Below are 25,321 nucleotides of genomic sequence, written 5' to 3' on the forward strand. Positions count from 1 at the left end.
CTGTCAACGATAACATAGACAACCGGGTGCCAAATATTTGATCAGTAAAATAGCTAAATAGTTTCGAGCTCCGCAAAGTTCAGTCCGAGTCTCGAGTGTTGAGTGTTGAGTGTTGAGTCTCACGTAGCCGAACGATGATTGGCCAATGGTTATGAATGAATCTTTGTAAATCCACATGCATTAAACATATATTTTGGAATCTGTACAATGTGGATAACCGGATGATATAACCATCTGTGTCGTGTGGTTGCTGCTTATTATGCGTGTGGCGATGATATACGAGTATGTAAATAAACTGATCAAAACTATCAAAATGCGGAAATTCAACCCAATCGAGAAATGGGCGCCTCAAAATGAGCTCGTTGCCAAACTAATCGACTTAATATACATTAATAGGTTGTGTGTGTGTGTGGTGTCTATGAATTTCTGTAAACTGCTTTATAAATTTACCAAGTCAATGATTCAAGTTGTAAACAATATATATAACGAGAAATAAGATCATATTCTGTTAGCACCTTTAAAAAAAACAAAGAAAAAACGACAACAAAATTATTTATGTACAAAAAGTTGACGAGTTGTTAAACTGTTTATAGCCTGAACGCAATAAAAATGGGTAAAAAGTGTATAATAATGTTCCGATAATGTGTATATCTTATTGATGATCTATATCAGAGATATTAATATGTATTTTTCTTATCGAGAATGTGTCTATCTATTGATCAACTGTAAGCATTTTATCACGAAGAAAATCGTATTTTTATATTTAACAAATTACACAGTAATAATTTTGTAATAATTTTTTTCTAAACCAATGGAATATCTCACCCTGTAAATGTGGTGTTACAGCACTGTAAAATTATAAACATAATAAATAATGATATATGTTATTTAATGCTTTGTTTATACAACGTATGTATTACAACAAAAAAAGAAGAAAAGAAAATAAAAAGAAAGATGAACAGTTAATATGTTGTAATTATTGCATTTGATATGTGTTTAAAATATGAGAAGTGCTCACAATTGCCAATTGCATAACTAATCACAGGCTAAATGAACTGATGAATCAATAAATCGAAGATGAGTCAACAATTTGACATTTCGCAGACAGGTGTTCCCCCCGTCAAAAGTGGAAAGTGGGTAAGTGGAATGCTGGTCATTGATCAACCATATATAATGAGATGTAGTATTGGTTGTATTGTATCGGTAGTATTGGCACATAGTCACGAATCATATTCATCCTCATCATTAGCCGCATAATCGGCTCTTTGGGTTGGGATGCTTGCTTTGACAACCCACTGATAAAATGCCAATCGTTTTTAATTTCGCTTAAGCTAATGGTTGGAGTGCATGGTGAACAGGGGGGGGGGGGGGGGGGCATCTTATGGTTAAAGTTAAATTATGCGCAACAATGCGCATTAAATAATTTATATAAAAAATGCACACAAAACTAAACGAATTTGAAATTTCTTGCATGATATAAGCGAACTGCGACGCTGACTGTGACTGCGACGCTCACTGTTACTGCAGCTGCGACTGCGACAGCGACTGTGTCAAACTGCGAGATTGGCTCCATCGAATCCGAATCGAACAAGCCTTTGAGTTTTCTTCCGTTGCAACAGCAGCAAAGCAACGACAACAACAACAATAACCACAAGCAGACACAATTCGTAGCCGAGGCAAAGCAATCCGCACAAATCGATAATCGTATGCAAAAAGCCGGTCGAATTTTGATACACGAAGCGAGCCGTCGTGCGCCCAGGGGAGAAGATGGGACATAGAGAGAGAGCGAGGGGGGGAGACATGGGTCGTTTAGTTTGGAGATGCGCTAATGCTCGTGTTATTGTTACTGTTATTGCATATACACAGATATTTGTGGGAATTCGAATAGCCAAGCAAAACATATACAGGGTGTCTGCCTTGACTGCGTGTCAAATGAAAAATTAATTTTGAGTTTTGTTGTACACTTTGCGTTTTATACCAATAATCACACTTCTTACTATATACGATTATAATATATTTGTATTTATAGTATTATATTAGACATTCTGTACAATTCAGTTAGTGGGAGCGAGAAAAGTACAACAACAAAAATATTACTTTTACTATAAATTATTATAATGTATGTATATTTATTTTTGCATATTAGACACCCTGTAGAATTCAATTTGTAGGAGGGAGAAAAGTACAACAACAACAACAACAATATTGTTTTTTTTTTCAAATATTTTGAAGTGAATGACGAGAGTTGAGAGATGGGCAGAAAGAGGCCAAAAGAAATGACCAAAACGTCGCAATACGCGTGTATTCCAATTATTCCATTAGTATTCACTCCCCTTCAATCTCCACTCCTCCCTGCTTCGATGGTTCCCCCATTCGCTGCTCGCATTGCGTATCACGAGCACTTCATCTTCGACGTCATAGGCAACTCTTACGAATCTCACGAACAGCAGCAGTTCGGCATCAGCATCGACTTGTCCGACAGCCCTTTAACGGGAATTATGGAATGGCGTGGAATTGCCGAACTGACCGAGCAGCAGCAAAAAAAGAAGCTGCTTCGCTAGCTTTGTATAAAAGCAGATGGGCCGCGCGAAAGTGGCATCAATCGTTAATCGGGAACAGCTCGACGAGCAACGGACGAGCCCGAGAGACAGTTAGAAAGAGCGAGCGAAAGAGAGAGCAATATTAAGGAGTTAAGCGAAATGAAGGTGAGTGCTGGATGCACAGCAGCTGCTCCTTTTGGATTACACAACAGCAACTCCAACTCCAACTCCAACTGCAACTGCAACTGAATTTTGATCTTTCTGCAGATCATTGTTTGTCTACTGGCCACCTTGGGCATCTGTAATGCCACCTTTCTATCGTTCCTGGGCGGCGGCGGCGGCGGCGGTGGTGGTCTTGGCGGTAGCACCAAAACTACCTACGATATTATAGCGACACCAAACGGTGGTGGTGTTGGTGGTGGACATGGATATGGACATGGCGGCGGCGGCGGCGGCGGTGGATCTTACAGTCATGGACATGCACATGGTGGTGGCGGCGGTGGATCGCCACAACTTATCAAGATCATACTGCAGGATGGTGGACAAGGCTATGGCGGTGGCGGTGGCGGTGGCGGTGGTGGCGGCTATGGACATGGCTATGCCAGCGGACACGATCATGGCGGCAACTATGGCGAACAGGTGTTCAAGGTGATTGAGCATGCGGCGCCAGCGGCGGGCATTGCCTATCATGGCAATAGCGGGGGCAGCTCCGGCGGCGGCTATTCCTATGGTCAGTCGTATGCCTCCGGTCATAGCTATGGAGGTGGCGGCTATCAGAGCCACCAGTTGAATGCAATTCTGCCCCAGATTATTCAGCTTGTACTGCAGGAGGATGCCTTGTACGGCGGTGGTGGCGGCGGTGGCGGCGGCGGCTATGGCAATGTGGATGCCATCAACGGCCAGCTCATTGATACATTCGGGCAGCGGGGCAAGGCGATTATTATGCGGGCGGAGAAAGCGCAGGGCGCCTTCTTCAAGAGCGGCCATGTGGTGCAGCGTGGCACACTCAAAGTGATGCGCGTCCAGGAGAACCAGCAGCAGCAGCAGCACCAGCAGCAGCAGCATCAAGTTGGAGGCGGTGGTGGCGGTGGTTGGCACAGCGGTGGCGCCTCTAGCAGTGGCTGGAGCGCTCAGCCCGCCGGCTGGTAGGATGCTCCCAGCGCCTAGTTAGTTAGACCAAATCAATTGATATATATATATATATATGGGATATATATATATATATATATATCCTCTTTTTTTTTGATATTTTTTTTTACTAGGCTAAAAAATCATTGAAGTCATTAGACAATCCATCAGCATTGTTCGCAGCATCATTGTTAAATTATTTGTTAATAAATAAATAAATATAAATATAAATATAAATATAAAAATGAATAGATAAAACACATAAGCAAAAAAAGAGCTACAAGCGAGCTAATTTGGTAACTTGTTGTGGGCCAAATGTTATATCATAATGACGCGACTTTCATTCAGTGCCCTTGACAGAGCGGCAAGAGTGATAGATAAGGGGCAAACGGCAAAGTGGCACGACGAAAGTGGTATGGGGGGCAACTGCAGAGGCGGCTGCCACTTAATTGTTGGATTGCCGAGTGGCGCAAAGCCAAAGGTGAAACTTGACCGGCTTCTTCTTCGGGTCGCTGGCGCAATTTGTCTTCAAATCCAAATTGATTTTCGGATAACATCGTTTTGTAGATTTGTGTGGAATGTTGTTGTTGTTGTTGTTGCTGTTGTTGTTGCTCCGAATGTGAAACTCATTTCTTATGCAAACACACTCCAAAAACCGAAGGAGTTGGAGTTGGAGCAGAAGTACAGCTGACAACATGTATTTCTCTAATGCGATACAGATAGAAACGAGTCTCAAAGATTGCCTTTCCATATATCTTTCCATATAAACAAAATATCAACTTACTCGTATTAAATCAAGTTCTACATTCCAAGTAAACATTTTAAATGGGATATTGATTCCTTATAAAGAATATGCATCTTTATATTATTTATTATCTTCTTTTCATTATACATTTTATTTGTAATTTAATTTATTTTTTTTGTATTTTGTTTTTGTTGACTCACTTTGGTTGACATTAAATAAATAAAACTAAAAATGCATTTCAATTTTTAGCTTTTTAGAATGCAATCGTTTTTTTAAGTGGCATTTTCCAAAGCTGGTCGAAATGTGTTCCAATAATACGTCATAAGAGAAAACAGCTCTGAAAAATTAGCTCAAGGTTTTTGGCCTCTGCCTCGATTGGCAATTAATCAGTCAGCTTAAATACTTTTGAGATAAATGTAGTTTTGTTTTTTTTTTGGGGGAATTCGGAATAAATGTGGGAACTGAAATAAGTTTGTGAACAACTTGAAGAAAAAACAACAGATTGAGGACAGTTAATAGATATATATATATATATATATATATTTTTTTTTTATATTTTATTTAATTTTAATTTATTCAAAGTATTTTTGAAAGAAATGCGAGATAATCTTTGCTCTAGATTAATATTAAAACAAAACAAAAGGGACGCTATCCAATAAGTCGTCAATATGAATGTTTTCAAGTATTTCAAAAATTAAATTAGTTGCCGTGTCAAAATCTTGTCCAAATTGGGAATGGAAATCCACCGCGTATTGGGCTCTGGTCCATCGAGAACGCACCTCATTGGTTATCGAGTTGCGACCCTCGTCCATTTCGTAGACCAAATAAAGCGATGGCTGCTCAACAAAGTCCAGCTACAGAGCCCGGCGAAATCCCAATTGGGATGCCAGTCATCTGTGGCAAGCGTCCAATGAATATGGCTGCAGCGGCTTATCAACGCGAAAAGCGTTCAAGTTAGCGTTGAGATCGCTCAGCACCTTAACAACACTCACCCCCGGATAAATGGCCAACATTTGCAACGGCAAATGAATTGTAATTGTCATCTTGGGTTTCAGCTGCACGTGCTCGATGCCATCTGACGTCTGTCTGACTGCCCAGTAGTCGTAAACACAGATTCTTATTCAGCTGCACGCCCCTTTTCTCCGGCAGCTTGACTCGTAAAACATCGCTAGCTTCGCAGCGAACAATTGACCCGGTGACCCAATGAGACGCACCCGTAATCAACGCACTTCGCTCCCGAGGCGCTAATCAGAGCATGCACCTCGCCCCGGAGCAATTCATTGCAATCCAGCGCAACTCCAACCACAGGAAGCATCTCAAGAAGGGTGCACAGCTGCTTCATGCTGCTGTATATATATATATATATATATATATATATATATATATATTTGATACACGTGCATAACTTAAAATTAGCTTTTATTTTATCATTTGACATCTTTATGGATACAGGGCATAAAATATAAAACAAAAGCACACAAAAAAAAAAACAATAGCAAAAAACAAACAATTATTATATTTTAAGTTATTGTTGTGGTATTTTGTGGTATTTGAAAGCATTTGAAATGGAATGGAGAAGCTTAAAAAAAGTTGGAGGCATCGATTTGCATTTGAGTCGAGTAGTTTGGCAAACAAACAATATCTGTAGATAAATATATATACAATATCTGTAGATAGATATGTATGTCTATACAAATAAACAAAGCCACATAAACGGCGATCAATAATTGGACACAAAGCGAACAATCAATCAAGGCGCCCAATTCGATATTTGGCGACAGGGCAGCCAAGGCCGTGGCCGCATCCGGATCCGGACCCATTCAGACAGCCAGATAGTTATTATAGATATTGTAGTTAGTTCGATGCAAGAACAAGTTCTCATTGTTCAAAAGACGTCACAAATATGGACAATTTCAATAAGAATGCCACCCTTTATACTTGTCGGAGATATTAACATAATGCGTCTCGATTTTTGATTGGGCTTCTTTTCAAATGCCGTTCTACTTGTGTCTGTCCGTGGGGGCCAGTTTGATGATAATGATGATGATCTGATCTGATCCGATCCACATTTGACAAACATTCTGTCGCCGTCAACTATATAAGCATACTGTTTGGCCAAGCAGTTCAACACAAATCTTTCAGTTATCAAATCAACATGAAGGTAAGTCCAATCCACCAACAGATCTCAATTCGGATTTGATTTGATTATCCTTTTTGGCTTTGGCAGTTCTTCCTTGCCTGTCTGCTGTTCGCCGCCAGTTTGGCTCTTAGCCAGAGCAGCGCCATCTATGGCACCAGCTACGCAACTGTGCCAGTTGTCCGCCATGTGCCCGTCGTTCGACATGTGCCCGTCGTACGACATGTGCCCGTTGTCGAGTCGGTGGCGGTGCCTGTTGTTCACTCCATTGTCCCTGTGCATCGCGCCACCTATATTTCATCGCCACAAGTGCTGAGTTACGGACATGCCTACGGATCTCCACTCGCCTACGGCGGCTTTCTGAAGCACAAGAAGTAAGCGCAATCCACAATCGACAAGGACTACGATTCCCAAAAACCATCAAAACAAAAGTTTTTAAGAATATTATTCACCATTTTTTTTTGCTTTTTTTCTCTAATAAATCACAAGCTTTGTACATTCTTAATTGAAGTGGATTTTTCATTAAGTGCCAACAGCTCAAAGGCTTATTTGCTGCCGGTGTTTTTTTTTTTGTACAATTTAAATTGATTGACATGTCTTTATTGAATGTACTTAATGTTCATACGCGCACCATTAACAACATCAGATAATCACAAAAACCGTGAAATTGTGTTAAATGCGTTTTTGCTGCCCAGCAGCAAGGTGCACGCTCAATTTACTGGTAATAAACAACAAAAGAAAAAACCAATGCGAGGAGATTCCCTTTTAAGTTTGTTGTTGTTGTGGATTTTCACGCTCTGCGAAACTCTGCAAGCCAATTTGTTTTTTGTTGTTGTGTAAAGTGTAAAAAGATTAAACTTTTTTTTTAATTTTTCTTTTGTTAAACACAGCAAAAAGTGAAATTATTATTATTTATGCATTTGTTGGATAATCCAGATGGCAGTGATTAACATTTTCTGTTTATCTTTCTCCCCTTATTTGAAGAGTCCTTCACTTGATAAGATTCTTAAACTTAAAATTTGTATTAAATACACCTTTGAACAAATTTCTTCTGCAGACGCTGCTATTATTATTTCTCTACATTTTATACCAAACCAACTACATACACTCAGAAATACATTTTTAATCTGCCGATCTATGTACACTCATAAAAAAAGACGCTCTAAATTGTAGTAAAGCGATCTAAAATATCTAAAGTTTTTCCATATTCTATATTGCGATCGTAAGATCTTTCAACTGAAGTCTAAAAATAATAATGTTTAATAATTAATACAAGTAATTAAAAAGCCAATATAAGAATTCAACAATCAATGAATGTTACACACAGACAAATCAACAGCCTTTTACAGAATCCTGCCCTCAAAATTTAGGAATGCAAGTCCCCGGTTTTTGGAAAGCCACAATCATAAATGTTTGGAAATTTACTTTCCGAATAATAGGATGACTTACCTACTCATTGAAGCCAAAAGTATGGCGATTTACTGCAAATTTTTATGAGTGTACATAGTATGTCGGCAGATTAAAAATGTATTACACGTGGATTGTGGTTAGATGTCAATTTTGATGGGCTCTTCGGTGTTTCTCACACTAATTTAAATGTATATATATATATATATATATATATATATATATATATGTGTGTGTATGTAGCGATCACTGATGTTGTTGTTTGCCGGTCGTCTCGTGCGACTGTGAAGATAATACATGTGATGTGTATTATATTATTACATGGCATCTGGGCTGGAATTTTACATAACCAGCTGCTTTGGCTTAGTTGACAACACACACATTTTTTGTTGGCTGTTGATTGTTGTTGGAACAGTAAACGATTCCGATTCACCTTGAAAATGATTGCCTGAAATTGATATGATATTGAGAGAGTTTCGGCTTTTTTGGGTTTGGCTTTTGATCCGGCCCAGATGCTGATCGGCTGGCGGCACATATGAATATATATATATATATATATATGTATATATGTATATATATATGTGGGCAGCGCTGTTAGACAGCCAGCCGCCGGGTGAGGTAACCCAATAGTATAATACGTACACAACTGGACAGTAAAATAGGTGCAAAGACAATAACTTGTGTATTTTCAGGAGCAAGAAAAACAATTTAAATATCAAACAATATATTAATTTTTAATGAAGATCAGAGAGCTCTCTCATCTTTATTAACAATCCATATTGAGCTGAATAAAATGAAGAAAACTCTTAAGTCAAAAAAAAAAACATCCAAAATATATTCAGTAAAGTTCCTTAAATGAGAACAGCAAATTTGTTGATGGGTAAAAACTTTGCATTGGCTCATTAGAGGAGTGGTACGGATCAAAGATGGCTCAACACTCCACATTCAATGGGCTAAAGAAGAAGTCAGGCATGGGGCTTACCACACATATATTACTGACCAGATGTGTAAATCATGCATGGCCAGAAAGAGGGAGAGAGAGAGATAGATAGAAAGAGGGCCTGAGAGGGAGATTGAGTGAGACACCTGCACCGGGAGGCATTGTTAATGTTGTCTTATCAGCAACAGCAACAGCCACAGAAACAGAAACAGCTACAGTCAGTCAGTTCATTATTATGCTAATTGATAGGAGGAGATGGCTTTCGGAATTTCGGAAATGCAGACACACAAATACAAATCGACACAAATACTACGTTGCAGCGTTACGTTAAATGAATTTTACGAAATGCTTGGCTAAACTGGAAACCGAACAAATTGAATAACGTTATGAAAATTACAAAATTTTTGGAAAAACTGGCAATGAAGAACTTACTGGGTGCGCCGCGCACGTCGTCAACGCGAAGATGACAAGATGAAAACGAAAGCAACTTCTATCTAAACCTATACGAAAGACAAGCCAAACAATAAAAAGATAAAAGCTCAACAGACTTTGCATCATCTTCGATCATCATGACCATAATCATAAGCATAATCATAAGCATAATCATAATGATCACTGGATGCCCATTGCCCCTTGCAAATGTTAATGAAATGCTTTTGTTTCGGCTGCTCTTTTGGGCTGGGCTATTTAACAAAAAAAAAAAAAAAAAAAACTAACGAAAAAAGAAAATATTTAAACGTTTTTTTTTCTTTTTCTTTTTTTTTTTTGGGATGCGTTGCGTTGGTTGCGGGTCTAATTTGCATCGTGGCAGATGATCATCTTGCACATCTCCAACTCTTGGTCACTTCCAGCTCAAATTGAAATTGAAATTCGTATAAAAGCTGGCGCTCGCCCATCGATTAACATCAGTCGTGTTTGAGGACACAGAAGCCAACGATACGTAGAATTTAGAGGCAGTAGGCGATTTTGTCGATCAACCCACAACTGGAATAGTAGTCAACATGAAGGTAAGCTAGCTAGCCAGCCGGCCAGCCAGCCAGCAGCAAGATGCACTGCATCCACATTTTATACATCTCTCTCACTCTCTCTCTCTCTCTCTCTCTCCCTCTCCATCTCTAGGTCTTTGTGTGTCTGTGTGCGCTTTTCGCTGTGGCCAACGCTGGCTTTCTGGGTCTGCTCGGCGGTGGAGGTGGCGGCGGTGGCGGTGGCGGCGGTGGCGGTGGCGGTGGAGGTGGCCACGGTGGAGGTGGCGGCGGTGGTCATGGAGGTGGATATGGCGGTGGTCATGGTGGCGGACATGGCGGCGGTCATGGCGGCGGACATGGCGGCGGACATGGCGGTGGCGGCGTACACGTTGTCAAAGTTATCCAAGAGCAGGGTGGTCATTATGGCGGCGGAGGACATGGTGGTGGTGGCTACTCTGGAGGCGGCGGACATGGCGGTGGCGGCGTCCATGTTGTCAAACTTATCCAAGAGCAGGGTGGTCACTATGGCGGCGGAGGACATGGTGGTGGTGGCTACTCTGGAGGCGGCGGACATGGCGGTGGCGGCGTCCATGTTGTCAAACTTATCCAAGAGCAGGGTGGTCACTATGGCGGCGGCGGACATGGTGGTGGCGGCTACTCTGGAGGCGGCGGCGGAGCCGTACAAGTTGTCAAAGTTGTCGAACATCAGGGTGGTCACTCTGGCGGCGGCGGACATGGTGGTGGCGGCTACTCAGGCAGCGGCGGCGGAGCCGTACAAGTTGTCAAAGTTGTCGAACATCAGGGTGGTCACTCTGGCGGCGGCGGACATGGCGGCGGACATGGCGGCGGACATGGCGGCGGAGGCGTACAAGTTGTGAAAGTTATCAAAGAGCAAGGTGGTCACTCTGGCGGCGGCGGACATGATGGTGGTGGCTACTCTGGCGGCGGCGGAGGCGGAGCCGTACAAGTTGTCAAAGTTGTCGAACAGCAAGGTGGTCACTCTGGCGGCGGCGGACATGATGGTGGTGGCTACTCTGGCGGCGGCGGAGGCGGAGCCGTACAAGTTGTCAAAGTTGTCGAACAGCAGGGTGGTCACTCTGGCGGCGGCGGACATGGTGGCGGACATGGCGGCGGAGGCGTACAAGTTGTCAAACTTATCCAAGAGCAAGGTGGTCACTCTGGTGGCGGCGGCGGTGGGGAACATGTCAAAGTGATCAAGGTGTTGCATCATCATACGCACAGCGCACCCAGTGCACCCATCGTCGAGAGTGGTCCACAGGTCATCAAGGTGGTGCACGAGAATCATCAGCATAATCAGGTTGCCGCGCCATTGGCGCATACCACCACTAAAGTGGTGCGCGTCATTCACGAACATGCCGCCGTTGCGGCTCCAGCTCCAGCGCCCATTTATCATGCGCCCGAACCCGCGCCCGCTCCTGTTTATCAGGCACCCGCTCCTGTCTATCAGGCACCCGCACCCGCTCCTGTTTACGAAGCACCCGCTCCTGTTTACCATGCACCTGCTCCAGCTCCTGTTTACAACGCACCCGCTCCAGCTCCAGCTCCAATTTACAATGCTCCCGCTCCAGCTCCTATTTACAGCGCCCCCGCACCAGCGCCCATTTACAATGCACCCGCGCCCATTTATAATGCACCCGCGCCCGCTCCTGTTTACAATGCACCCGCACCGGCACCAGCGCCCATCTACAGCCCTCCCATCGGGCTGCCGGCGCCACATGCCGCATATGGTGCACCACTGCAGGCACCGTTGCCGCAGCTCAGCGTACCCGAATCGGCGCCAGCGCCAGCATTTAATCAGAGCCCCGTGCTGAGTTTGCCGGCGCCCGTCGAGGAGCAAGCGCTGCCCATTGGCCATGCGCCCGCCCAGAGCTATGGTCCGCCCAACTATTAAATAGATAACAGATATCGGAGATCAGAGATCAACAACAAGAGCAACAGCAACAGCAGCAACAGCAGCAGCAGCAGCAACATAAGCCACTGGAGGCGTCCACATTCACCCACCAGCACCCACCTATCCACACCCACACACACATACACGTGAAAGACCTCCATGAATCCTACTACTCGCGACAACTATCGACCTAATTTCTCAAACTCTTTTTCTTCTTCTGCTAAGCAACGCCATAAGTTATTTTAATTTTTTTTTTTATTAAATAGTTGTATTATTTTGTTTGTTTTGAAAAAAAAGAAATAATGAAAAAAAATGAAAATGAAAACTTGCATTTCTTAATTGATTTGAGAGAGCCTGACATGCGCCAAAATACTACAGTCGCACCTCGTTAAAGTGAACTCAGATATCAGATGAGATCTGCAGAAATTATAGTTACATTCTTCATTGCATATAACTATGTTCACTATAGGCTAGCTTGACTGTATTTGCTTATATGGTTATTAAGTTATTAAGACTACAGTCGCATATATTACATGTTCACCATAGGCTAGCTTGACTGTATTTGCGTATATTTTAGATCTATTTGTGATAAAGTTCATTGTGCAAATGCAACTAGCACCTGTTCTACCTCCAAGAAAATGGATTGGTTTCTCAAAGAGCTGCGATTCCGATCACAACCAGATAATCGGGTAGAAGCGATCGATAAACTAGCTAACCGAAATTGCACTCTTTTTAATTGAACTCATCTAAACTCACTCACTGGCCATGATGGGCTGGGTTTGCAATCGAAAAAAAATATACAAAAAATAAAACAGACACAAAACTATAAAAAAAAGAAGTTATATCACTAAACTTGACCTTGGCGTTGCCAACTGCTTGGCCAACTGCGTTGCCAACGCATTTGCATAAATAATAACGTTAAATTTCACATTTTCCTGCGATGCATTTTCTCTTTTTTGAACGAACACACGATAAGAAACTAAACAAAAAACAAAAAAAAATAAAAACCGGAAAAAAAAACAAAACAAATTGATGATATACATATGAATTGGGCTGTGTTGCGGTTGCTGGAGTTGTTGCTGCTGATGTTGATGCGCTGCTGTTGCTGTTGAGCCACGGCATTATTACGATAGATATATTCGCTTTTTGTTTTATTGTTTCATAACAAATGATTTCAAATTTGTTATGACTTAATCATTTTACACACAATTGTTAAATCTTGTTGTGGTTGTTGTTGCGGTTGTTGTTGTTGTTGTAACGGTTGTTATGATGATAGTTGGTATTTATGGTTTTTGTATATTTCTTATTTTTTGGATCATTATTCGGCAGCTTTGACGAGCGCTTCAGCAACTTCCACAGCGATGGCAGCTTCCGCCTTTGCCTGCAGCACAATGGAAACAATGGAAATGTTGTCGCAACGCATTAAATATAAATGAATATACAAATATATATGGAGAAATTCCAACTTACCTTGTCGCTGCCGGCGGAGCTGAGTGCCGACTGATATTTGGAGAGCAGCTGTCTGGCCTCGGAGACATCAATGTCGGCCACATTGTGCGCCTCCTCGGCGAGCACCTGCACGGAGGAGTCCTCGTTGACAGTTACCGAGCCGCTGGACACAAAATACTTTGTCAGTTTGCCCTCATTATCGATGACCTGGACAACGCCGGGCTTCAGCACAGCTGTGCGCAGCGTGTATAGAATATAAAATGAATTGATTAATAAATCACCAGCTGCATCATCAGCATCATGAGTGGATCGCTTACCAAGTGTGGGCACATGCTTGGCCAGAATACCGAAGGAGCCGCTGAACGAGGGCACATCGATCTGGCGCACAACTGCCGCATCATAGAACGTCTGGTTGGCAGCAGCGAAGGTCAGCTTCATGTCGTCCGAATAGGAGCGTTTTTGGGCCAGGCGTGAGCCGCGCGCGGCCAGCAGACGAGCATTTTTCACGAACGACATTCTGTTCTGTGCAAAAAAAGACGGGGGACAAAATATGCAAATGCAAATCTTAAATTACAAATCGAAAATCGTATTGATAACATTTTAAACATATAAAAATTATGTAACTTTGTAGGTTAGACTGGGGCAGGCGACAAGAATTAACCAAACGCAAACAGCAAAAACAAACACAAATGCACTAGAACATTTTGACCTGTTTTCCAATTGGAAATGTAATTGCGCACAGTTTGGTTTACCTTTAATTGAGTTGGAGTGTGGCGAAAATAAAGAATACTATGGAATCTGTCGTTCAGCTCGTAACCAGTGCCGCTCTTTAGAGATGTCAAGCAATCAAACTATCGATTACTATCGTTCGCATTCCGGAATTCAAGCATTCGATACAAGTAAAGTTGTATCGATTCTGCAATGGCAGCGATAGTATCGAACATGCATGTGCAAAAATTAATCGACTGGCCTCCATAAACTATCAATACTTCTCCATACTACAAGTAATGCCGCAAAAATGGTCAAACACAATTAGAATTGAACAATGCGAGAGCTTGAATTTAATACGCACAAAGGCATCAATCGAAATATTGTCAAAAGCATACTTTAAATTACAAATAAATATTTGGCGATGTATGAAATCGATGACCCAAACTCAAACATCGATTAATTAGTTACCAAAGCGAATTTGCACAGGTCAATCGAATCGGCTCTCAATTGTCTCGTTCCTTGCTGTACGTATTTCTCGCGTATCTGTCTATATGCATATTTGTTTATTTGTTTGTCGTTTGTTATCGGCCAAACTCAATTGATAAAAGTCTCGAAGAAATGCGTATTCAATACCTACTACTAGGTGTAATTATAGTCTCGGTGAGGACGGCATTTTGCGGCCAGGCGCTGACCGATACCATTTATTTGGCGCCGGGCACATCCGTTAATATCACTGCGAATCCGTATGGAAGCAATGTGCTGCGCACCTTCTGCTACCCGGCCAAGTCTCGTTCATTGATCAGCCTGTTCGAGACGGTCGAGCTGACGCTCTCGATTGCCAACGATGACTATTCGCAGTACGATGGCCGGACGCCAGAGGAGGTGCTTCAGCATTACAGTGAACATCGATCGCTCTTCAGCATCACGCTCTTCTCACAGAAACGCCAGCGGGTCCAGCTATCGCCGTTTGAGCGGCAATGCCTTGGCATTGCCTCCAAACAGCCGTACAACGTCGGCTTGAGACATGTCCAATTGGATTGGATGCGTCTGGTGCAGTTGAGCGTCGGTCTGATCATCATTTGGAGCGCCGGGCAATTGGCGAAGAACAGTGTCTTCTATTATCTGGCCGGGATTGTGTTGGGCATTTGTGCCTCATTTCTGGTAATCATTGCGATCACCGCCAAACTCTTTCCACGCCGTCCGATGATGTACGGCGTCCTGATCGGCGGTTGGACAATCGCATTATATATTATCAGACAGTTGGTGCACAATATTCGACTTATACTGGTCACATACCGCGACTATGTTGTGTGGTATTTGGCGATTACGGGATTGGTGTCGTTTCTAATTTGCTACCGCATTGGACCACCGAAAAATCCACGCTCCCAGAACATTATCAAGTGGGTGCTGCAAGCGATTGGCGCCGTAATTGCATTTCTTAGTAGCTGGCACACCAGTGCCTGTAGTGTCATCCTCGCTGGCACCTTTCTGGCCCTCTACTGTCCCGATTCGCTGATAAATTACGCACGCACCGTTTACAAGCGTCGATTTCCGCCCAAACGTCGCCTGCTCACCCAGGAGGAATACTACCAGGTGTCAGTGAATGCGACGGCCCGATCTCTGGCCGAGCTGCGTGACTATGTGAACAGTCCGGATTGCCGTCAGTGGAATATGATGAGCACGCTGCGGGATCCGATGCGCTTTGCCACCTTTGCGAACGGTGCACCGCATTTGTATGACGAGGAAATCGAGGATTATTCGCGGGCCATTGAGGAGTCGATGATCGGCACCGATGAGGACGAGGCTGAGGAATATCTCAGTTGCAGCATGTACTATCGCCCAATCACGGCCAGGATCGGTAATCAGCGACCAAATGCACCGCTTCCCCCGGCACAGCGTCCCATGCGGCACAATCGGCTCGCCGGACAGCAAAACAATAATGTCAACAACAACAACAATCAACCAATTGACAACAGCGATGCTGACGATGATGAGGATGACGATGAATTTATGGACCAGGAGTAAATCATACCACCACACATGTCCTTCACATCATCACCCAAGACTCACTAGTTTTATAAGCCCCATTCAGAAATTTCTGTTTCCTAGTCGAAGCCAAAAATGCGTTCTTTTTTTATGTGTGGCAAAAAACCCATTTATTATAGTTAATGTTAAGAGCATTTGTAAAAAGACTTACATTCATTCTCTGATTACTATAAATTATTTAATAAGACGAATAATACAAATAAAAATAAGAGAAAACAGAAATATTGCGAAATAAAAATAATAGCACCACTACAACATTCTTTCATATGAATGAAATGAAATTATAGAATTAAAAATAGAATATTTGTTTTTAAGACATAGCTTAGCCATAGTCTTAAGTATCTCCTGGCATTTAATGATTTGATGGATTAATGATGGATAGTCATAAGCCACAATTATACCCATCTGATTTTTGGCTATCAATTTAATCATTGCTTGTTTTTATCTCATCATTATCAAAATAATGATATTAATATTTGCCAACTGCGGGCGGACGACGCTTGTGGCAACTAGAATTGCTTCATGGTTGACCTCAGTTCGGCAGCAGTAGCAGCAGCAGCATCGCTTCCCCATTTGGCTTCGCAGTTTCAGTTTGCCGCAAAGATGTGCTGGCAATTGATAAGGTATCAATTTTCTTATCGCCAGCAGAGAGATCATGGCTGCTGTTCGATACGGCGACGCTTGGCAGCGCTGCTGCAGCTGCGGCGCAGCAGAGGCTCTGGGTCGTTGTGGCCACGTCGCTTCACGCCGGCCACGCAGACAACCGTGATGCACTGCATCTGCTGTGCCGCATCCACGGCCAATCTCTGTGGCAACTCATGCTGCCGCGTCTCACGTCTCTCCCGACGCGGCTGTGGCACAATGAATCCGTTGTAAATGTGCTGCAACTGATGCATTGGCAGCTGCTCGGCATTTGGGACAAACAATTCGCGCTGTGCACGGATTTGATTACTAAACAACAACAAATAATAGCAAACATTTGCTCACCTTCCTCAGCTGCTCGAGAAGTTTGGCGCGTGTTGGCCCCTCCTCCACCTGCTCCACCTGCTCCTCCTGCTCCTGCTTGTGATCGCGTGCATATTCCATGAGATCCCTTTGATGAGTGCAACCAGTGGAGGGCAATATCTCAATTTACGCAGAAATTGGAGCAGCTGATTTGACAGAGCTGCCACCTGTTGCGAATTGTTGTTAACTGTTGACGATAAGATAAAGATAACTCAAAGTTCAAAATACTCACTTTGTATTTCGTTACCACATTAAAAATAAACGCTTTCTTTACACATTATAAATGTTATATGGTAGCATATAACAGAAATGCGAAGTGTTATACAAATACAAATTACATACATACTTATATCAATCTAGAAGATCATCACGATTTCTAAAACAGCAATTTAGAAAATATTGTCTAAAATTAGAGCTTTCTGAAAGCTAGATCTGGCTATTTAATGGCCAAACTCGCATCACAGCACGATTGGATTGTGCGAGTGCGAAAGAGAGTGTCAATTTGCTGAATTCGCATTGCTCTCTTCTCGCTGATGTCAGTTCGCGTTGTGTGTGCGAAAGGGATAGATAGTTAGGTTGAGTGTATTGTTTGTTTTGTTTGCGCTACTCTATTTCATATATTAAAATGTTAAAAAATCTATACCGAATTAAATGACGCCATTTTAGATATTTGTTGTAATTTGTTGAAATTTAACAAATAAAATATTAGCAAATCAAAAAGACAATTTATAATTGTGTTTTTTGTAAGTGTTTAGAGTGCCCCATTTAATGTGCTTTCTGTTGCAGTTAATTTATTGAATGCTGACAAATTCGGTTGTTTTTCAAAAAACTTATGCATACCCATTATATATTTGCGTATTTTATACTTAAACTGCTCAAACTCAAAAAACTCGGCCATCTCGCAGGCATTTTTCACATCCAATCCCAGAGGGGAGCAACGCAGTTGATTTCAAAAATAATTGTTTTGTCAATTCGATCTTCTGTCTGACAGCATTTAGGTGATCTTCGCTGATGTGGAAACCATATCCTGCCTGAAAATATAATTACAATTTAGATATATACTTTTTTCTGACTTGTTTACTTACTGTCTGAGATACCTAGTTGTGTCCACATAATTTGGCTGTCCTCGTTTTTCCTGTCTGAAAAAATATATTTTTATTTTTCCACGTATGAGTGGTTTACTTACTGTCGGAGATAACTGGAGCCATGTCGCCGACTATTGCCATAATTGGGTATCCCACTTGTAGAGTTTAGTTCGAATTGGCTTGATTGTCTCGACTCCTCACTGAAATAAACGAATTGCTTCCAGGCATGCGCGTGGACCAGCTGCGTGTAGACAAATCCCATAAGATATGTCCTCCGAGTTCCAGTACTTCGTCGCCTTCTCGCCACACTTCAACTGATCAACTGCGCTCCCTTGAATATCTTGCCAAGTGAATTCATCTCCTCCAACTTCTGGCTTAACTGCAAGTTTTCCTGCTGCAGTGCGGATATTTGTTGCCTCATCCGAATGTTTTCCAATAGAATGTCGCCCTGCATCGTTTCCGAACTATAAAATGCATACAATAAGATGCATATAAATCATATATATACCTTAAAATAGTCGTGAAGACAATAATTTGTAAAAAAAAAACCTTAATTAATAAAGGCTTAACTGAGCTATCGAAAATTTACAGTCGAGGACTTGATGGACTTACTCTGTATGCGCACTGCAATTCCTGAGATGCTCTTCCGGCTGTCATCAGATGTCGTGGAATCGCATCGATCATTAGGCGGCGTCGCTTTGCGATTGATTTGAATTTCTTTGAGGCTTCCTTCCAAACGGTTGGCTCAAAGAGCTTTTCCCATATCCGGCAGCTGTTGCCAAATTCGCAATTTAATGCCTCCTCCCATAGTCGCTTTCTATCCGGATCCTTGGACACACGAATTACTTTAATTTCTTTCCCCCGGGATTGCAATACGGCAAATTGGGCAACATGGCATTTTAAAATAATAGCAAATAACCACAGATGTTGTCAACGAGAGAATCACCCGTCCTCAAAACACGACACATTGACTGCTGCCAGGAGACTGGACTGACTGACTTGGTGTACATGAGAATTGAGAGCGCTCTCTCGAGTGACACAACCCTGAACGCTTGGCACGTCGTGAGTAGTGAGAGCGCTGTTCCGGGCGATACAGCCCGGAAACGAAAATGATGGATATTTTTCTCAAATTGCGAGCTCGCACATTTTTTTTAGATAGATGGTTAGCATAATAGAATCATTATGGTATACTAAATGCTTTATCGGCGGCAAACTCAAATCAATATGTCTCATGTGTTTATAGTCTTTTTTCCCCTATTCCCATGAAATTTAAATTTATAAATTCCGTTTCGTTTGAGTGAAATTAACAATGTGACCAGAGAATGCGAACAGAATTTAATTTAAGTCCTGATGACAGCGACCACACTGCTAGCAGTTAATCGATATCTCGATACAAACACGAACGCGCGCACATTTAAATTCAAATATTAAAAAATACAACAACAAAAAAACCGTTACGCAAGTCTAAGTTTTATGTTTGAATTGTGTCTGTATTTGAAACCAAAAAACAAAAAACAAAGAGGCAAATATAAAGGGCAATGCAATCAATACACATCACATGCATAAATCATTCCGTCTCCTTATATATATACACCATATATAGACACGTATCGGCCTAGTGCACTCCATTTGAAGTCTGCTGTTGTTGTTGCTGTTGCTGCTGCTGTTGCAGTTTGGTGCTCTGTGAGAAATCGATGCAGGCACCCGAGGTTAGATCAATTTCCTCGGAATCCGACCCATCGGAACCCTCGTCAGAGTTATGGCCAAGTGCAGTCATTCCGCCCAGATCCAGTTGGGTGACGCCATGCGCCGTCGACTCCTTATACAGTTTCAGTTCTGTGTAGGTTTTTGACAGCTTCTCGTGCTCGGACTGCGGATGCTGCTGCTGCTGTTGATGCTGGAATGCCGGATGCATCATTGTAAAATTTGTTGCGCTTTGTCCATTAGCCAGCGGCACAGCATCGTTGACGGCTCCATCGTTGATCAATGATTCTTTGCTAGCCGTTGTACTGCCCGCCGATAGATTTTCAGGCATTTGATTGTTTCCATTGCTGGCTGTACCATTATTGGCTGGCCTGTTCGCACCGCCTCCGGCTATGACGGGCGGCGTTCCCAGACTGAGGCAACGCATCCGCCAAGCATCCTGCAGCAGCTGGAGACGCGCCTGTTTGCGCCACTTGGCGCGACGATTCTGAAACCACACCTGAAACACAGAAGTATCCAAGTCAAAAACTGCTTACGCAAATCACTAACAAATTGTCTAATTAAAGCATTCGAACAACTGCTTGCTCATATCTCAACTAAATTATATATATTCATATGCTTGCTCATATCTCAACTTAATTATGTATATATATATATATATATATACATATAGTGCTGCTTCACAATGCTTTCAGTAAGAATATGACTTATTTTATGATGATCAAATCGAGACCTCTTCAAAATCTTCAAAATGACTCGAAATTCTATTCTGCAAAACAAAAAATGTGTATTTCCAAATACTAAACGTAATAAAATATAACCATCCATCATATATAGTTTTTAGAAATATTATTTAGCCACAGGAAAAGCTGAGAAGACTCCACTATTACTCCACTACAATTATATTGATACATTTAAATAGTAATTTAATAAAAATGAATATAAAAATAGTATATTTAAGGACTTTAAATTTGTTTCCTAATAAATTGAACAACTATGCCAACTTTGACTTTGACTTTTTTAACTATATTTTAAGTTACTTGTTTAACATTTTCCAAAATATGTGTGTGCACTTCTATTATTTTGACCGCAGCTGTATATATATATTGTAGTTACACAGCTCGACATGTGCATCAAAAATGGTGGAACCTCACCGCAAAATAATTATTCATTTTTTGTCTGCTACTCTTTGATATAACTCATGTATAGCTTATTTACCCCCACATAGATCGTTGGCCGATCAAATAAATGCAATTTCAGTTTTTTTGTTTTAATTGAATTGATTCTCAAAAAATAGTTATGTTAAATATGGTGCCAAAATATCTGTTTTTTGGGTATAGAAATTATAAATATTATCAAATTTGAAGAGTTTTATGAGAAAAATTCTATATCCTAAGTAAAAATATAATATAAACTTTTTAAAAGACATTAAGTGGATTTTTAATTTTGTTAAGTACAAAAAAAAATGTAAACGGAAAGAAAATTCATTGTGAAAATATTATTAAAGTTGCTGAATCTGTTTGCTTAAGAGTAATATTGCTATCCAAAAGGGACAAAAATGTATTGTTTTTTTCTTAGATAATTTTTATATTTTTAAGTGTACCAAAGTTATACAACCAAAGAAACAATCAATCAAGAAAATATCAAGCATTTTCCCGAAGCTTTTCATACGGATTCAACTTTTTGGAAAGTTAATTTAATTATCTTTAAAATCATATAAAAAAAAGAAGGGTTATCTGTCAGAAATAATGTTCAGTGTACGGCTTTGGTACACTTGATAATAAGTAAAAAATATGTAAATTTTTGTCTATTTGAATATGGTTTTTCATGGAGCATTAGGGAGATACTATACGGGATAGAGCGCTGATTATTTTTTGCCTTCGATTAGCCACTAAACTATCCAAATTCTGAGACACATCTAGCTGGTGCTTGGCTGCCACGTGATTCACCTGGACGCGCGCCTCGCTTAGGCTGATGCGCAGGGCGACTTCCTCGCGCAGGAAGACGTCCGGATAGTGGGTCTTCTGGAAGAGTGCCTCCAGTTCCTGCAGCTGCTGTGGCGTGAATGTGGTCCGATTGCGTCGTTGCCGCCGCCTGCCGAACATGTACTCCGTGAGCAGATCGCCCGGCAGCGGCGATATAAATGGCCCCGCCATCAAATCAATATTTGCCACTCGATTCAAACACTTTTTATTTATTTTATTTTCCGTTCACTGTTTGCTCGCTAATCAATCAATCAATCAATCAGTCAATCACAAGAGCAGAGTCAACAAAAAAAAAACAATGCGCATATAAAATAATTATGAAGACCGCACGCTAGATGGCGCTATATCCACACACACACACATAGACACAACAACAAAAAAACGTTGACTTTCGAATGGCGCGTTTGGCCAGCGACTGCGGAAATGCAGGCAGCGTCCTTTGGCTTTTATGCATAATCGCTGCCTCAGCCAACTCTATGTGTGTCTGTGTGTGGTGTGTGTGTGTGTGTGTGTGTCTGTGGCTGCGCCTGCGACTCGTTGCGTTTGTACGAATGTGCTCGTGTGCCTTGTGGCATAATAATTACAACACAATGCAACACATTGCAAACTTTTTGCTAATTAATACTCGCAAATGGATAAGAAAAAACACACAAAAACTAAAAATGTTGCTTGCTTTTAGGCAATCGCTTGAAATGTGGATTAGCAAAAATATATTAGCTTGTTTCTTTAACATAAATATGATTAATATGCTTTGAGAGCACCTCAATCTCTCTCTCCCTCTCCCTCTCCCTCTCTCTCTCTCTCTCTCTTTCTCTCGCTCTCGCTCTCTCTTTCGCTTTCAGTCTCTGTAGCACTCGCACTCGCTCGTACGCTTGCTCTGCCTCGCTGAATTCGCCGTTCGCCGTCTCGCTCTCGTCTCGGCAACCACTTAGAATGGCAGGTGGCAGCAAGGAGCGCGCGCAGCCTCCGTTCGTTCCGCTCGCTCATTCGTTGTGAAAACATAAACAAATATAACACACAACAATACACACACAGACACACAAGCACACACATAGCACTAAGTGCTCGGCTTTTAATGAGCACACTCTCCGCTTACACCAACACTAACACACAGACACATGCCATGTTGTTTTCGCTGTTGTTGTTGTTGTTTTGCTGGCTGCGTCGGCTTTTATTGTTTTCTCGTTTTGACTTCGTTAAATTACGGCACAAGCACAAAAACCTCATAAGCGCTGTTTTGCCTTAACGGGACTCTGGCAGTTAGGCAGACTACAAGCCATACCGTGGTATGAATACTGCTGAAAAGTATGCAATTATTTGAGTATGCAAAATACAGGTGCCAATTGACACTTTTATTAAATTTGACTTGTAAGCTTGGTGATAATATTATCATATACACAAATAATAATATTATTATTATATTATTTCATTAGCTTCGTAATGCTGTGGTATTAAATTGATGAAATGTTTTTTTTTTTTGTATTTCTTCGGTTACCAATACAATAATCTAACAATAAAAATAAATCTAGTTGTTTCGTTGAAGCTTAAAGACTAATTAACAGTTCTAGGTTTAAATTGTGTTTATAGAGATTTTCGGTTAAAAATTATGCTCACTTCATATTTTCATAATGTGCTGGATTAAATAAGACACATTTTGATAGAATCTAGTATTCATACTTCATATTATTATTTTTAGTTATACAGCTAATATTTTTATAAATGTATAGCCATTGATAATATTCATATCAATACATATACATATATACATTGAAAAAACACCCCTAAGCAATTTCAATTTGATGCTCAAGCTCAGTTCACATATGTCGTTTGAATCGCTCTCGTTCCACTGTTCACCACTCTCTGAATTGCCCACATGCATATATGCACACATACATTCATACATGCATATGTGTGTGTGTGTGTGTGTGTGTGATGCACCTGTGAATAATAAAATTCAAATCACTTAGCAGCAGTAGTAGAAACAGCACCAACGTCGCCAGCTAAACAATAAGGCAACATCCCGTTCCCGCACACAAACATGCATACATGTATAGAGAGGGAGACAGAAACAAAGAGAGAGAGAGAGAGAGAGAGAGAGAACGAGAGAGAGAGAGAGAGAGAGACAGTGAGAGATAGAGAAATGGAGGGTGAGTGAGACGGAGGGAGAGGGAGAGAGTGAGTTTTGTAGTTGTTCGCTTGTGTGGGTGAGGGGGACGGGCGATGGCAAAGGCGCATTTAAAATGAGGTTGCCACCACAGCTGATGCCACCTGGCAGCCGAGCCGCATACAACGAATACAACAATAACAACAATGCACATGCACATGTGCATGTGTGTGTGTGTGTGTGGCAAACAAATGAAGGGATGTAATTTTCTCATTTACATGCATTGTTTTCGTTGCTGCATTGTTGTTGTTGCCGCTGTTGCTGCTTGTGTTTGCCTGCGCTTGCGCTAAAATTATATTTATTTATTAATACTGAGGCATAGGCGTGGCGGCAGCTCCACCCACCTCCTTCCTCTTCCTGCTTCTCCTGTTATTATGTTCGTGTTTGTTTTCGTTGTTGTTGTTGTTGTTTTATTTCATTTGCTTCTTTTGCGCCGAAGCCAATCATAAACGAGCACAGCTGTCTGCTTGTGTGTGTGTGTATGTGTGTGTGTGTGTGTGTGTGTGTATGTAGGGTTGACCAACGAGATGAACGTCAGTGTTGACAGCGTCTCATTGAAATTATGAAAATGATTTCGTGTTTGCCTTTTGTCTTTGCCTTCTCCCCAAAGCTGCTCCACTCCTCGCCCGCCATTTTTAATTTTGTAATTTGATGCTGTTGTCGTTGTCGTTGTTGTTGTTGTTGTTGTTACTGCTGTTGCAACTGGAATTCATTATGGCAACGCGCATTTCACCTGAGCATCGAAACAAGCATTTGTGGAGCTGGCGTCTTTTTCTCTGTTATGCTAATCTGTGTGTATGCTCGCGTGTGTGTGTGTGTGTGTGTGTGTGTCCATTGTTTTGTCGCGCTCATTGGTCTTTCACAGGCTACAAGTGCCTCTGTGTGCGTGTGGATGTGTGTGAGCGAGTGCACTGCTTTGAGTTTTCCTATCTCGCTTCCACATGCAACTTCATTTTGCTGTTAATTATTTATTTTAGCGCGCCCCTTTTGTTGTTGTGGTTGTTCTTGCTGAATTTTGATTAAATAAGTTTTCAGCACGTGAGCACACACACACACACACACACACACACACATCGCTAGTAGGTTGAAGCAAAATGGCGTCTTCTCTGCTGCATATTATCCATTGCATACTTTTGGGGCTGTGTTGTTTTTTGCATTGGGTTGAGTAAATACGGACTAGATTTGTATTGAAAAAGCAAATATCTTACTATCTATAGACTATTTTGTATGAGCTCTTAACTTAAGTGCAGATTTATTGCGCTGATCGCTGTAAGACTTATTCATAGCAAGCCGCAATTGTTTAATAGGTATTTGAATGTAAATGAAATTTGGCTTTTTATACATATAATTTGAATATTAAATAGGATTTGAATGCAAGTGAAATGCACATTTGTATAC

At 41.6% G+C, this 25,321-nt stretch overlaps 7 protein-coding genes across 10 annotated transcripts; 3 read left to right on the plus strand and 4 right to left on the minus strand.

Annotated features, from left to right (window-relative positions):
• Positions 1–1,039: 1,039 nt before the first annotated feature.
• On the plus strand, positions 1,040–11,822 carry LOC6566165 (glycine-rich cell wall structural protein 1.8). Its single transcript, XM_001991947.3, has 3 exons — positions 1,040–1,137; positions 9,709–9,904; positions 10,017–11,822. Exons 2-3 carry the CDS (start codon positions 9,899–9,901, stop codon positions 11,772–11,774), a joined length of 1,764 nt encoding a protein of 587 aa, XP_001991983.1. The 5' UTR covers positions 1,040–1,137; positions 9,709–9,898; the 3' UTR covers positions 11,775–11,822.
• Positions 2,543–3,590, plus strand: LOC6566163 (glycine-rich cell wall structural protein 2; the record flags this gene model as incomplete). The annotated part of the gene is made up of 2 exons (XM_001991945.3): positions 2,543–2,705; positions 2,808–3,590. Coding segments are annotated over exons 1-2 (789 nt in total), but the record flags the coding sequence as incomplete, so codon positions are not given.
• Positions 11,823–12,912: 1,090 nt separating the features above from the next.
• On the minus strand, positions 12,913–14,095 carry LOC6566221 (ATP synthase subunit delta, mitochondrial). 2 transcript variants are annotated; one of them, XM_032738812.2, is made up of 4 exons: positions 13,976–14,095; positions 13,541–13,745; positions 13,245–13,456; positions 12,913–13,155 (listed from the first exon to the last, which is right to left on the minus strand). In XM_032738812.2, exons 2-4 carry the CDS (start codon positions 13,737–13,739, stop codon positions 13,093–13,095), a joined length of 474 nt encoding a protein of 157 aa, XP_032594703.1. In that variant the 5' UTR covers positions 13,740–13,745; positions 13,976–14,095; the 3' UTR covers positions 12,913–13,092. The 2 variants fall into 2 exon arrangements, with proteins under 2 accessions (XP_032594703.1, XP_001991984.1); XM_001991948.3 differs by having other exon boundaries at positions 13,541–13,740; positions 13,976–14,081.
• Positions 14,096–14,459: 364 nt separating this feature from the next.
• Positions 14,460–16,193, plus strand: LOC6566222 (nuclear envelope integral membrane protein 1). The gene has a single exon (XM_001991949.3). It carries the CDS (start codon positions 14,553–14,555, stop codon positions 15,957–15,959), a length of 1,407 nt encoding a protein of 468 aa, XP_001991985.1. The 5' UTR covers positions 14,460–14,552; the 3' UTR covers positions 15,960–16,193.
• Positions 16,194–16,288: 95 nt separating this feature from the next.
• On the minus strand, positions 16,289–17,154 carry LOC6566223. Of its 2 annotated transcripts, none has more exons than XM_032738826.1 (2): positions 16,968–17,154; positions 16,289–16,882 (listed from the first exon to the last, which is right to left on the minus strand). In XM_032738826.1, the coding sequence occupies exons 1-2, from the start codon at positions 17,064–17,066 to the stop codon at positions 16,634–16,636; spliced, it is 348 nt and encodes a 115-aa protein (XP_032594717.1). In that variant the 5' UTR covers positions 17,067–17,154; the 3' UTR covers positions 16,289–16,633. The 2 variants fall into 2 exon arrangements, with proteins under 2 accessions (XP_032594717.1, XP_001991986.1); XM_001991950.2 differs by having other exon boundaries at positions 16,289–16,912; positions 16,968–17,150.
• Positions 17,155–17,750: 596 nt separating this feature from the next.
• On the minus strand, positions 17,751–19,201 carry LOC116805634. 2 transcript variants are annotated; one of them, XM_032738830.2, is made up of 4 exons: positions 18,683–19,201; positions 18,172–18,534; positions 18,071–18,120; positions 17,751–18,016 (listed from the first exon to the last, which is right to left on the minus strand). In XM_032738830.2, exons 2-4 carry the CDS (start codon positions 18,330–18,332, stop codon positions 17,898–17,900), a joined length of 330 nt encoding a protein of 109 aa, XP_032594721.2. In that variant the 5' UTR covers positions 18,333–18,534; positions 18,683–19,201; the 3' UTR covers positions 17,751–17,897. The 2 variants fall into 2 exon arrangements, with proteins under 2 accessions (XP_032594721.2, XP_032594722.1); XM_032738831.2 differs by having other exon boundaries at positions 18,071–18,124.
• A 297-nt stretch (positions 19,202–19,498) lies between these two features.
• Positions 19,499–21,997, minus strand: LOC6566224 (diencephalon/mesencephalon homeobox protein 1-A). The gene is made up of 2 exons (XM_001991951.2): positions 21,724–21,997; positions 19,499–20,273 (listed from the first exon to the last, which is right to left on the minus strand). Exons 1-2 carry the CDS (start codon positions 21,928–21,930, stop codon positions 19,686–19,688), a joined length of 795 nt encoding a protein of 264 aa, XP_001991987.1. The 5' UTR covers positions 21,931–21,997; the 3' UTR covers positions 19,499–19,685.
• Between the last annotated feature and the right edge of the window lie 3,324 nt (positions 21,998–25,321).

Source organism: Drosophila grimshawi, unplaced genomic scaffold (assembly GCF_018153295.1).
Source record: "Drosophila grimshawi isolate 15287-2541.00 unplaced genomic scaffold, ASM1815329v1 contig_848, whole genome shotgun sequence".
In the NCBI taxonomy this organism is placed as follows: domain Eukaryota; kingdom Metazoa; phylum Arthropoda; class Insecta; order Diptera; family Drosophilidae; genus Drosophila; species Drosophila grimshawi.

Coding starts and splice junctions, on each gene's coding strand:
- LOC6566221 (XM_032738812.2), bottom strand. CDS start 13,739: ATGTCGTTCGTGAAAAATGCTCGTCTGCTGGCCGCGCGCGGCTCACGC. Junction 13,457..13,540: donor CAAGCATGTGCCCACACTTG/GTAAGCGATCCA, acceptor CGCTGCGCACAG/CTGTGCTGAAGCCCGGCGTT. Junction 13,156..13,244: donor GCTCCGCCGGCAGCGACAAG/GTAAGTTGGAAT, acceptor ATTGTGCTGCAG/GCAAAGGCGGAAGCTGCCAT.
- LOC6566222 (XM_001991949.3), top strand. CDS start 14,553: ATGCGTATTCAATACCTACTACTAGGTGTAATTATAGTCTCGGTGAGG.
- LOC6566223 (XM_001991950.2), bottom strand. CDS start 17,066: ATGGAATATGCACGCGATCACAAGCAGGAGCAGGAGGAGCAGGTGGAG. Junction 16,913..16,967: donor TTCTCGAGCAGCTGAGGAAG/GTGAGCAAATGT, acceptor ATCCGTGCACAG/CGCGAATTGTTTGTCCCAAA.
- LOC116805634 (XM_032738830.2), bottom strand. CDS start 18,332: ATGGGATTTGTCTACACGCAGCTGGTCCACGCGCATGCCTGGAAGCAA. Junction 18,121..18,171: donor GGCTCCAGTTATCTCCGACA/GTAAGTAAACCA, acceptor TTTTTCAGACAG/GAAAAACGAGGACAGCCAAA. Junction 18,017..18,070: donor ACAACTAGGTATCTCAGACA/GTAAGTAAACAA, acceptor TTATATTTTCAG/GCAGGATATGGTTTCCACAT.
- LOC6566224 (XM_001991951.2), bottom strand. CDS start 21,930: ATGGCGGGGCCATTTATATCGCCGCTGCCGGGCGATCTGCTCACGGAG. Junction 20,274..21,723: donor TAAGCGAGGCGCGCGTCCAG/GTGAATCACGTG, acceptor TCTGTGTTTCAG/GTGTGGTTTCAGAATCGTCG.